At 35.7% G+C, this 14158-nt stretch overlaps 1 protein-coding gene across 1 annotated transcript; it reads right to left on the bottom strand.

Moving 5' to 3' along the window:
- Nucleotides 1–1903: 1903 nt before the first annotated feature.
- On the bottom strand, nt 1904–12825 carry LOC115452156 (aldo-keto reductase AKR2E4). The gene is made up of 7 exons (XM_030180619.2): nt 12731–12825; nt 10996–11085; nt 10512–10691; nt 9766–9882; nt 5501–5668; nt 3506–3703; nt 1904–2539 (listed from the first exon to the last, which is right to left on the bottom strand). The coding sequence occupies exons 1-7, from the start codon at nt 12803–12805 to the stop codon at nt 2300–2302; spliced, it is 1068 nt and encodes a 355-aa protein (XP_030036479.2). The 5' UTR covers nt 12806–12825; the 3' UTR covers nt 1904–2299.
- Between the last annotated feature and the right edge of the window lie 1333 nt (nt 12826–14158).

Raw genomic sequence — 14158 nt, 5'->3', positions numbered from 1 at the left:
ACTTGAATTTAAGGTAGGGCAGCTGTTATTACAAGCAGGGCAGAAATTTTTATTTATTTATTCATTATCAAACTAATACTACTTACAGGGTCATTACCCCAATGCTGTAGTATCGACAATCTATTTACATGTGTATATATATAATAGTTATTTAGTTTTATAACATATTATCCATGTTGCTATCCTTGTGAATTCACTCAGAGGACAATTAAATAGATCAGTTTCAATTGCAATGAAGTTGAGAGTGCGGAGCGAGCGCGTCAGAGGTGCTTCTTTTAATAAGTTGGTACTGGCGCGCGGGATTGCCAGCAAATCAGGCTTTCGCCGTCTCCACACATACCTGTCCGGAACACATAGGCATAGTCGCTCCAGAACATCCCCATTATATGTCTTTCCTCTTATTATTTTGAAGATGTATGACACGAGTGTGAGTTCCCGTCTCACTCTCAACTCATTATATCCTACCATTCCCAAAACAAATAGAGTCGGATACATCAATGGGTAAAACGGATAGACGCCATACTGTTTAAAATATAGGTATCTAACAAATTTATTTTGTATTTTCTCTAACATGAAATAAAAATGTTGTTTGATTTTAAGGTAGAGCATTGCCCCACAATGCTCCCCCCCCCCCTCCTAGCTACGGTCCTGTACGAGCCGCGTTTTTTTGGAACTTTCTGAGCTGAATGTAAATAAAGCAACGGTCGCAATAAAGAATTACAAATAAAAATTTATTCCTTTTCATTAGAGACGTATTCACCTCATTTTGCCGATATGTAACATTTTCTAATAATTTGCATACATTATAGTACGCGAACCCACTTCCTGTTTTCGACAATTGGTTACAATCCTTTGTTCCCAAACGAAAGGATTCCTATTGTAAACAACATCCATTGTGTTCGTTTTATGTGTTTTATCATCACTAAATTGTGGGAATTGTTATTTTATTGCACCGTTTAATCTGATTTTTTTATAAATCCTTTTAATTTTTGCCTCTTTGGTCTAGTGACGTATATGGGCTGTGAAACTAATCCACAGCTCCATTCCCAAGCTGTCAACTGATTCCCTCAAAGGGGGTTGAAATCAGGAAGCTGCTCTATTATGAAAACTAAAACAAATTTATGAACAATCTTTTCTGTATTTTATTTTATGCTTCGAAGCAGCATGTCTATACTAACATATTTTCAATCACATGCCTTCTTAGTTCATTATTTTGCCTCCCGCTTTGCTATGAAGGGAAGTGGACAATTAATACTTCCTCCCTATCTTACTATGTGATTAATTTAATTGCGGGATGAAGACAGATTGGTTTGCCCTGAGACTCGCCGAGCTTCACTGCTCGGTGTCATAAAATGCGTGCCACTGCTGATCCTGGCTTACAGGAGTTGTAGTGGAAGTGAGGTCAACACATTTTCAATCATTTGTTTTATACAACGTACCAAATCAAACTTGGTTTGTCATGCGTACTATTGCAATTTTTGTCACGTACAATCGTGTTTCCATCAACAGCCGTCATTTCACATATTATTTTGATTACATGGCAACAAATTATATTTAAAGTTTAGGTTCAAGCTAAACTGAACCTAAAAGTGATTACACCGACCTGAAATAGCTGAAATCCACCGTCGACCTGAGAGCATTGGATAAAAGATAAAAGCGAAGTTTCCTTTATACTAGCGATCAAAAGAAACCAATTACATAATCTAAAGAGATTAAAAAGGCAAATAACTCCTTTGAGTTTCAAAAGGTGAGGCTATTTAATTATTGGGAAAGGTAAGCCCTCTTTATCAAAAGATATAAAATAAATTCCCGTTTAACATTTGATGAGTTAGACAATCACCATTTTGTTAATGACAGTTTGGTTATTGCGACCGGTAGGAATTTATGGAATAACAATACTTAATTATGTTAATATATATAATCATTTGTTGATCCTTTATTTATTACTGTACAAAATTTTATAGTAAATGGTACAGGATTTAATGTAAAACTAGTACAAAAATAGTAGGCAGAAAGATATGTTCAATCTCTTGGATGATACAGTTCTGGCGGTCTAATTGCTCCTTCACACTCTGAATGGACGTAATATAGATAAGGAATACGTATGCCGTAGAACATCGCACACATTAATAATACGGAAAATATAACAAAATCAGAACTTTTTGGTATAAGTCGTAGTGCAAAAGCAATCAAATTGTAGTCATATTTATTAAATTACTAAATCATTAAACGTCCTATCAGTAACTAATTTGGCCGCTCTCAAAACCTGCTTAATTTAATTTTCTAGCACGTCCAAATCTCAATCCTCTCTGCTGTGTTCGATAATAAACTTTATTTGTTCATCGGTGAGGTTCTTTTTCTCGAACGGGAACTCTGGATGCGGGTACCATTTGGCGGGCGTCCTAAGCCTGTAATTGATGTTGAATTGAGACAGATCTGATACTTCCTCGGCTGTGAGTTGGAAGTCGAGCACGTCTATGTTCTCTCGGATACGTCCCTTGTTCGTAGACCTCGGTATTGCAACTATCTCACGATCCAACTGAAAGTCAAGTCAAACATAAAATTCTAAATACCATTAACTGGTGAAGTTAGTACAGTTAAACCAGTTAGATATTATTTTAGTAATTTTAATGCCTTAGTAGACAAATGAGCATACGCTTCCCCTAATGGTAAGCAGTATACGCCGTCCATGGATCAAAGGATCATGGATCAGTTCGCCGTCCACGTGCACAACCAAGCCGTTCCCTACCAGGCATTCTTTTTAAGCGTCATTTAAAGGACAGGTCCTAGCGCTCGTGAAACACCGATGCAGAGAGTTCATTCCATTATCACGTGCGCATTAACAAAGATCGTTAAAAGCGTAACATGCTGCTACGGATCGATTATCTGGTAAAGTATATCTATTATAATAACGACAATGACTATAAGATTAGAAATGGTTACACAAAATTTAACAAATTGAGAAAAATCTCCTTATGTCAATCCTCATTCTCGCAATTGATTCTTCTTAACCGAATTTCGGCCACGGAGACAAATCTCAACGGAGATAAACCAAGTATGCAAAGAATATTATAGTGCACAAGTGTGTGCGCAATACACATGTGCATTCTCTGTTCCTGCACTCTCATAGTCCTGTGAGACGGCAACTTGGGAAGACCGAAGAGATCAGGCAATACTGTAGCTATCTATGAGTGGATTAGAAGACTCAGTTCTTATAAAACCTTCATTTAACGTACGCCATACGACATATTATATGCAAATACGTCGTACGTCACCTAGGGTGCCTCGTTGAAAATCATCGCTGCGGTATCAGACTGTTACAGCAGCAAGAAGCTGAATGAGGCTTTCCATTGTTGGCACAAAAGAATAATTTATTTTTATAGTTTTATGTTTTTGTTCTTCTTTTGTTAGCATGAGCACGTTATACTGTTGATGTGCAGTAATAAACCTTTTTTCTTTCTTTCAAATCTAGTTTTGTCGAAACGTTTACTCTATATTGACGTACCAGATATCTAATCAGTATCTGGGCAACAGTCTTGTGGTATTTGTCAGCGAGTCTCTTCAGCAGTGGGTGGTCAGCTCTGGGAGGCGGCGCGTCACTCTTGCGTCCCAGGATGGCCCCGAATGGAGTGTACGCTGTGACCACCACTCCGTGTTCCTTGCACCATTGGACCAGCTCGTCCTGAGTTATTGTTGGATTCACCTGCGGAAGATTGTGAAGGATCAAGCTAAGCTAAGTCTTTCCTATATGGAAACGACATATTGTTATCATGAAATTGGCATATGCTGCAATTAAATTGATAAACTGGGGAACTGAATTATAGCAGCCATTGACGAATAAACTATTGCAGCGACTGTTTTATTGTATGACTAGGTTTTGCTCGCAGTTTCGCCCGCGTGAAAGAGTTTTCCGGGATAAATATATATTTTCATAGGGTAGAAAGTAGCCTATAACCTTGCCAGGGTCTTAAACTATCTCCATACCAAATGTCATAAAAATATGATCAGTAGATTTTAAGAAAATTGATAACATATAGACAGATAGAAAGGGGGACTTTGCTTTATAATATGTATACATATCTAAATATTGATTTTGATGAGCATTTGAGAACATTTGCGCGGCGCCTTAGATTCAAAATGCCAATTACAGAACTAACAAATATGTCAGATACGTATATTCGTATAAAAACTCTACACGCGAAAATGAAAAAAGTTAAACGGTTCAGGTAAAATATCAGTAAAACGACCTCAAACTTTTTAAACGCTGTAGTGCCATCGACATACCTTTAAATAGAAATTGAGAGTTCAAAAGCATTCCAATGCCGGCAAAAAACTGAAGCGTACCGATCAATGCGGTCTGCTAACCCACGCAAGCGGTTGCATTGTAAGTATGCGAATTAACCGTTATACTTAACCGCTAATGTGCATAAATTACGAGCAAATAGCTTCTCTTTTTCACGAAACTCGGTTTTATGTTTATAACAGTGGCGAAGGGTGAACTATATATATCTTTTTTATTGCTTTGAATGACGAGTATGCCGTTCGCCTGATGATAAGCGATACAACCGGCTATAAACAGTAGAAACACCATCCTTGAATTACAAAGTATTCTTTGAGAATTCCACTGCGCTCATCATCCTGAGATATGAGATGTTAAGTCTCATTATGTTCAGTAGTTACACTGGCTACAATGTCCTTCAAACTGGAACACAACAGTGACTATACGCTGCTGCTTGCCGGCAAATAGATATTGCGATGGCACCTACCCTGGCGGACTCTCACATACGAAACACCTACCACTACTATAATATGTATGTTGACAGAAAGGTAGAAAACCGTATTTTTACATCACTTACAGCTGTTTTCAATAAACGATCCCAATCTCAAACTTTAATCCGATTCTAACCAATCACAATAAGTCATTTGTAAAAACGTCAAAAATATTTTGTTCTGATTGGTTCAATTTTTTAAAAAGATCGAAGCGATTCGTTCATTGTAAATAGCATACAATAATGACGTCACATGAATTTCATGTTTAGAAGCCCCAATCAGCCTTGTCATAGATAACATGTTACAAACCATTAGCCTCCGAGCAAACTATATTGGTCTTGGTATCTTAGTGCTTATCCCATGCCATAGGTGCAATACGTCAATGAAAACAATATATCGTAATGAAAAAAATAACATTACCTATATACTGGTTACCAATTTTACAGCCGTCTGTAAAAATCAGTATACGTTGACGACATCATTTTATAAGACTTTTCTGATGTATCTCCGAACTCAAGGGTTCAACAACAATGAGATTTATATGAGACCACATGAGAAGCACCAGTTTTCAAATAAAAAAGAATCAAACTGGTTCACCCAGTCAAAAGTTCTGAAGTAACAAACATAAAAAAATACAGTCGAATTGAGAACCTCTTCCTTTTTTGAATTTGGTTCAAAATAAGTGTTCCAACCTCCCCAACTTCTTAGAAAAAAAAGTATAGTCTCGTACCTCGATTTGCAGGACGGCAGGTTTGATCCTGCAGTTGTTCCACAGCCGTTCCATTTGCGTGAGGTTGAAGTTCGACACTCCGATCGACCTGGTGAGATTCAGATCTTTTGCCTCTTCCATGGCAGCCCACGTTGTAAGGTAATCGGTGGAACTGATGCTACCGTCTTTCTGATGAAATATTGTAAGATATAATGGATGTTTTATACTAGTTTCGCTGGCGTCTCTACGTGTAGTCTTTTAGTGGAAGAAATGTAGAATTGTGAGGTAAAATATCGTCTATACTAATTATTTTTTACGTTTTTGAAGACAGTCTATAACTACTTTGAAAAACTTTTAATCTATATATATATATATAAAAATGAATTGCTGTTCGTTAGTCTCGCTAAAACTCGAGAACGGCTGAACGGATTTATCTTATCTTGGTCTTGAATTATTCGTGGAGGTCTAGGAAAGGTTTAAAAGGTGAGAAAAAATCGAATAATTGCCGGGAAAATCCTCAAAACAGCATTTTTCTATTTCCCATACAAACGTTTTCTAACTAATACGTAGAGTCAATTTGAGCTTTATTGCTATTGTATAAAGTTCACTGTTGTCTAAGCAATGTAGGTGTGTTCCTAACATCAAAGCAGTGTGCGTTGGAGCACAGAATATAATAATGTAATGTCGCGTTCTGAAACTCAACAAAAGTGATATCGCGGACCCGACTAAATTGAACAGTCACAAAATTTAATATATCATTAGTTATTTGGTTGGCTTCACGATATTATTTCTTTTGTTTTACTTTAAAATGCATGTTTTCGTTATGGACAATTTTTGAGCTACTTTTGCATATGACCTCTCTACAGATTTATTATATGGTGGTATGCAGGTGGTCCGATTGTCCGGTCAGGGTCTGATGATGGGATCCTGGTGAAATCGAAGGAACTTTTAACCATTAAGGTTGCACACGAAATGACGGAAGCTTAAAAAATGGAGTAACTTCTCCCGTTTTCCCAACATTTTCCATCACTGCTATGCTCCTATTAATTGTAGCGTGATGAAAAGTATACTATAACCAGCTCAGGAGTATAAAAAATAATTGTACCAAGTTAAGTTAAAATCCGTCGAGTAGTTTTTGTGTCTATAACGGTTATACAGACAGACAGACAAAAATTTTACTAATTGCATTTTTGGCATCAGTATCGATCCCTAATCACCCCCAGTTATTTTGGAAATATATTTCATGTACAGAATTGACCTCTCTACAGATTTATTATAAGTATAATACTATACTATAGTAACTTAACTTGGTACAATTATTTTTTATACTCCTGAGCTGGTTATAGTATACTTTTCATCACGCTACAATTAATAGGAGCATAGCAGTGATGGAAAATGTTGGGAAAACGGGAGAAGTTACTCCATTTTTTAAGCTTCCGTCATTTCGTGTGCAACCTTAATGGTTAAAAGTTCCTTCGATTTCACCAGGATTCCATCATCAGACCCTGACCGGACAATCGGACCACCTGCATACCACCATAAATTAAAAAAACATCCCGACAAATTGAGCACCTTCTCCATTTTTGAAACCCGAAATCCACGCGGGCGAAGCTGCGGGCGGAAGCTAGTACTTAATAAATATAATGAGGTTTTGTTTAATAATATATATTCTTACTAACATATCTGATTCGCATTAATCGTATTTAAATTTTCTTTATAAATGTTATTTCAACTAGACCATTAAGATTAGAATCAGTAAACATACTCGCTAACGGAATAAATAATTAGTTTACTGATAATAACACTGACCAGTCCTATGTAAATAAAATGCTCAGTAAATGTCATGAATAAGATTTATCACCTAAGGTAGATTACAAATATGTAAAAATTTATTAACAGATGGAAAGACTTTGAATAGTAATTGTCGCTGCTGTTCTTTATTCATTTTGAAAGAATTCTAAAATAGGTGTGTTTATAACTAGCGCTTGCCTGCCAGAAAGACCTGACTCTCCCCTCCTCCCCTACAAAATACACGTAATACCGAAATGAATTATACGTTTTTTCTTAATATCAATCCGGAGTCTGGAATTTGTACCCGATAGGTAGGCTCATTCCTTATATTACATCATGGGTTGGAACGCATTTATCGAGAAGTGGGTTGATGATTGAACCTCTGCTACCCTGGCGTGGATAAAGGCGTGATATGTGTTATGTTGGTTATTAATTGTCCCACTATGCACTTTCCAGGGTAAAAGCTATTCTATATCATACTAATCCAGAACTTTTATTAAATTCATCTAAAACCCATTAAACTCTAACAAACGTTTACACGAGTTTAAATATCAATAAGCAGAAATTCAATAGTTGGAAAGTATTTTGCACTAAGTTGGAGAATTTTTAAATTTAACTTTACTTTTAAAAGAATTTTTGACGAATTTTATCAGCAAGGGAGTTTCAAATATTGAAAAGAAATAATAGCGAAAGTATAAGATAAAAATAGAAATAATGGATATTGATCAGCTTAAATGTAATACAATTTTTAACCTGCTATTCTGCTTGCGCCTCTGCCTACATAGTAGTAGCAAGTACTCATTGCCGCTACAGAGGAAAAGGAAGTTTCTAGATAAAATTTAATACGGAGAAGAAAAAACATGTTAGATTCGTCTTTTTACTAGGAATATGTATTTCACTCAATTTTGAACAAATATTAAATACTTACGAGTATTTGTAGACCTCAATATAAAGTTTAAATCAAAAAATATACACACTTAATTATGCCTAGAACGATAGCAAATGTTCCATGTGCATTTAGTGTGAAGACCGATGACTGAAGGATTTTACTTATTTATTTAAAGAAATTCCAACAGCATACATATTAATTACTCACTAATTACAATTTCTTATATCTTATGACAGAGTTGTCATAACACACTATATAATCTGATATGTACACCCATAATAGGCATTTACAACATTCTCCACAGCAAGAGGTATCGGCAGAATATTTCGTTTATTTTAAAGAAACCATGTATTCGTTAACAGAAGGATTGCTTCTGGGGGTCAAGTCTCCAGACTCCACCTCTGAGGCAATTCTTGTGCACTCCACACCGACTGCACGCCCATGCACGCGGGAACATTTGTCGCGGCCATAAGCTTGGGGAATCTAGTATCGTAGTTCCTTATCCATCCCACACTCCCTTCCCAACTATCCCTTCCCACTTTCCTCCAGGGCTGTGCAGTCGCTAAGCCGGGGGAATCTAGTATCGTAGTTCCTTATCCATCCCACACTTCCTTCCCAACTATCCCTTCCCACTTTCCTCCAGGGCCCTGCAGTCGCTAAGCTAGAAGAATCTAGTATCCCATTCGCTGTTTTGCCCCGGTGTGGACTGCGGGGTCTGTATCCAAAAAATGTCTCCAGACTACGTGTGCTAATGGCAAATCTATACTTTTTGAATATCGTTGGCGTACAAACCAATTCCCAATTACAATATCAGAACAGATTGAATATGCATATTTCTAGGAATGTATAATCGAGCTTTGATTGTGTTACAAAACTCCAGGTACACATAGCAGGTAAAGTTTCTTTCAAGGTTTGTTTACTTTCGAAACGGAATATCAAATTAATTCTATTAAAATGTCGTGGTGGAATGTTAGGAGGCTTGAGTTGGCGAACAAATTTTGTGTGGGTTTCTGATAGTGACTATTCAGAACTTAGACCGGTTTTGTGTAAGTGACAGTTCGATCGAATAGGTGTTATTATACAGCAACTTAAGACCCCGAGGAAAATGCGTTAAGCATTATTTCCATACTTTAATAACGTATGATATACGGGCGGTAATATACAAGAAATAATCTATCTAATGGTGTTGGTCAAAAATTAAAATCATGTTTACTTTATGAGGAGACGCAGGGAATCAATTTTAGTGATATTTTAATTGAAATTAACAAAACAATTTCTACATTATAAAGAAAAATAACTACCAAAATAAAGATAACATATTGTAGAAAAATGATGTCTAATTCTTTTTTTTTATTTCTAATAGAAAAATACAGTTACCACATCGCGCCGTTTCACCGGGGCAACGCCTTAACCTTATAATGTGAACTCCGATTTTTAAACGACCGATTTTCATACTCTATTAGAATTAAAGTGGCTTCTAGATCACTTTTGATTCAGGGTGTAAAGTTGCATACTACTTACATAACATATTACTATTTTATACTAACTGAATTTAACAATATTTATCATGTTAATTAATCAAAAAATCTAGAAATATCTTACTTACATGATACGCCATTGGATAGTGCATTAAATACAGATCTACGTAATCCATCTGCAGCTCCTCTAGAGATTTCCTCAATGCTGGCAACACTTCTTCCCTGTCGTGGGCGTCGTTCCAAAGCTGAAAATTAAGGTGTTTTAAAATATTTTATAATTTTTTTTAATTATACGTCAATGTTGATTTAATTTTAGCGGCGATAGCCTTGTTGGGAGTAACCTGGACTGCTAAGACGAATGTCCGCATATTCAAAAAGGAAGGGCACACACCTCTGACTTTTCTAAATTATATATGTGTATTCTTTGTAAATTATCGTTTTCTTTAACGGTGAGGGAAAACATCGTGAGAAAACCTGGACACCTTAGAAGTTCTCTATAAGAATTTTGAGGATATGTGAAGTTTAGTGCTCTTGGGTTTTATAGCTGCGAACATTCGTCTCGGCAGTCTGTTCCACTCTCAAGTACTTAGTTTATCTCCACTTAATTATCACAGTCATTACCAATCATTATAGGAATTTCGAAGGTGTGTGAAGTCTACCAATCCGCACTACAGCGTGGTGGACTAAGGTCTAATCCCTCTCAGTAGTAGAGGAGGCCCGTGCCCAACAGTGGGATAATATATAATACAGGGCTCATATATATTATTATACCCATTATTATTATTTTTAGTATAAAATAAGTATTATTATTTCCCATAAATATATCATAAATTATCATGTCCATAGTTGTCCTAGCTTCGCTCAAACAACTTACTTTAGTAGTAACATAAACGTCTGATCTGCGGCCGTTGTTGTCGATGTACATCCGCACGCCCCTCCCGACCTCCGCCTCCGTCCGGTACAAGGCTGCTGTGTCTATGTGCTTGTACCCAGCCTCCAATGCCCATTGTACCGCCTCCGCCAGCGAATGGTTGACTGAGAGTATCCTCGTGCCCTGCAGTATTCAACAATATTTTGTAGATGTTATGTTTTGCGAGACTTGTCTGGTTTTTGGTATTGTAATATTGACAAGCGAGGAGATATTCGTGGTTGCAATATAGACGTACTAGCAATTTTTTTATTATTTCAATAAAAGGAACTGGGTAGCGATTTTCGTGTGTAATAGCATAGATTCAAGGATACACCGCATTGTGGCTTACCGAAATTTCTGGGTAGTGTGGCATCTTTTTACAAGAAGTCTCAGACGAGGTACTTGCTTTTTAAGTAATTTAGTTGTCGGAAATATTACATGTACTCACATCTGGCTGATGTCCCAAACTGGTGCCTAAAGCGACAGCCGGTATCCGATTGCCATCATTCAATAGGAATGATAATTCTGCACATTGGACCTGTAACATTGCAAATCAAACTAGAAGTAAGAAACATAAACATAATTACCAAGTAAGTGTGTCGAGTTCCGGGATCAGCATGTGTATATCCGGTTCCAACAGGTCGGCATAATTGTGCCGACTGTCTGTCTTGTCTGCAGGTTTAAAACCGACGACATATGTCTGTCTTTTCTAAAATGATTTGTGTATTCTTTGTGAATGACTGCTGGCTTTAAAAAAGAAGAAAAAACATCGTAATAAAACCTGCATACCTGAGAAGTTCGCTACAGGAATTTTGAGGGTGTGTGAAGTCTACCAATCCGCACTACAGCGTGGTAGACTAAGGTCTATTTCCTCAGTAGTAGAGGAGGCCCGTGCCCAGCAGTGGGATAGTATGTAATACAGGACTGATATTATTATTATTATATAGATCACAAACAGTACGGAAAATGTAGTTTATAGTCTTTCTTGCTTCCATTGCGGTTTCAGTTTTGATACTTTATATTTTTTTTCCGTTATTTCGCAACTCTTCCTTATAAAGCAAGCAATGCGTTTTATGTATCGCATTTGATCTTAAACTTTGTAAAGGTTATCAACAAGAAGTCACCGTTAGTGATAACACCGCCAAATTGAATTATATTGTAAGATTTATATATACATGCACATAAATATATATACATATATGTAAAAAATTCACAACGGCCGCTTATATAATAACAAGTAATAATAAAAAATATAGTCACTATTCTATATTACCTGTAAAATAGTTGTATGTAAAAAATAAGTAAATAAAAATAAATAATATAACAGAAATTAGTAGTACCTATGTTATGTCGAAATTATGCTGTTGCTTGTATTTAGATTCATACCAAGTCGTTCAATTATGGCCCCACGGTTTAAAAATATAAAGGTCTTTACTTTTTACCAACTCAAAAAAGGATAAGATTTTCATTTCGATATAATATAATATGGTTGTTACTCAGAACTCAGTCTATTAACTGATTTGGAAAAATCTTTTTTATTGAAACCAGTATGTAGGGCCTATATACTTACTGGTTTTAGTAATGTTAAATAGTTTATAATCTGATTCAAGTAGTTTGGGAATTGAATGCAGGCCAAACCTGGCCAATTTGTAGTTTTATGTTACAATCTCAGAAAAATGAATTCTAGTCTGTTTTAAATTAAATAACCTCGTATTTCTATGTTTTCCAGTTTCTCGGCGTTAGAAATTCACCAAAATATTGTATTGAACCTAGTAAGACCACTTAATAACCAATTGCTATCTATTTTTGTATTTTAGGTCCCCAAGTAATGAATTAATCTTTTACTAAAGTGTGTACGTCGCCTTTAATCAATTACAATAACCAGTTATATTGTACATACCTATATAACTACAGTCTAACTCTATACTGTACATATGCTTTGCATTTGCTCTATATTTGTGTTATCAAAAACAAACATTATGTTAACTGATTTAAACTATCTTGTCTATGGTAATGTATAAAAGAATTTAAAAATCGAACACTATTTAATTGACAAAATTTTTGCCCTTCTTTAGCTAACAAGTATAGTCAGTATTCACGCCCAGGATAGGTTACCTTGTCTATGGTAATGTAAAGAAGGTATATTTTAAAAATCGAACACTATTAATTAACAGAATGCTTACCCATCTGTAGCTAAGAAATGCTATTAGTAAGCAGATCCAGGCACGTGCGTGCACGTCCATACTCCACAACGCCATCTGGCAGACTGACACTGAACGTGTTGGTATTAATCATCAGGCCGATAATTTTACGATGTATACACAAGACTTAAATTATGATTTACGTAATAATAACTTGATGCATGGCTTGAGACATTTTAGTTTAGGATCGATGAGTTTAAATGCAAAGAGATATGAAAAAATTATCATACCGTCTTTGATTGTTTTTTTTTTATTATATTTAGATTTTATGGCGGATTATTAATTAAACATAGACAGAAAATTAAAATATAAAAATCAAATCGGCGTAAATATAAGAAATTTATTAATATATATTTTAATATATTGTTTATTTTTGTAATGTTGCTTGTTACAAATAAATAATTCCTTTCTTTCTTCCTTCTTTCTTTTCCTTATGAAACGTTTTGTAAAGTTTTTTTTGGAAAATTGGGATTTGATTTTTGTTCGATTAGTTAATATATCGCAATAAATGTATCAACTACTTATAGTGGTCATATTATAAGCTCTGTTTACCTTTTATATGGCAAATGTCATGCTATGTTTAAATAAGTTATAATTGTCTTATAACAATCCAAACCAAATTCGCAACCTACAAAATAAACTTTTACTAAATCGTAATGAATATGCCATAAGAATTCTTCAATTTATTGTACAGTCAATCACAAAAGTTAAACAAATTTAAAACTTACAAATCACCAGCATTGCCCGCAGCAATTTTATATATTCAGAAAAGTAAACAACAAAGGCTTTCCTGTATTACAAAACAAAATTAAAAAATCTACTACAGTTAAAACCAGTTAAAACGACATTAACTCTAAAATCTGGACGCTGTATGCGATAGTTGTTATAAACGATACTACGTGTTATACATGTATGTGCCGGTACCTTGCAGTCTAGTCTTTATAACCACTTCCTACTTCATACTTAAAGCGTACACATATTTTATAGCTAACTGTAGCCAACAAGTCGCACTACAATCCGATAAACGTGTCTACTCTCGCGGAAGTAATTTTGTTAGCGAATATTTCATCTTCAACCTCGGAACATAATGGCATGAGGACCCTCTTCGGAAACGAACGAATTTATTATTCTTTTTATTTCTTTACGTCTTTGTCTATGGTCTATAAATATGGGTTCGTTTGATCGCCTGATAAACAATTCTCGGCCATATGCTAAGGCACGAAAGATTCTAGCTTCTACAGTTAATAAGGATGGGTAAGGTAGAGAGGAAGGGATGTTCTAGGCGAAGAAAAAAATGGTGGCTAAAGAGTCCAGGACTGGACTGGTGTCATCTCCGCTGAACACCTTTCGCCTGGCTAATAAGGAGGAATACAAGAAGCTGACGGCCAACCTTCGACAATGAAGAGGCAC

Source organism: Manduca sexta, chromosome 12, assembly GCF_014839805.1.
Source record: "Manduca sexta isolate Smith_Timp_Sample1 chromosome 12, JHU_Msex_v1.0, whole genome shotgun sequence".
In the NCBI taxonomy this organism is placed as follows: domain Eukaryota; kingdom Metazoa; phylum Arthropoda; class Insecta; order Lepidoptera; family Sphingidae; genus Manduca; species Manduca sexta.
Note: the sequence above shows the minus strand (reverse complement) of the source record. Positions and strands in the feature narration are given on the sequence as shown.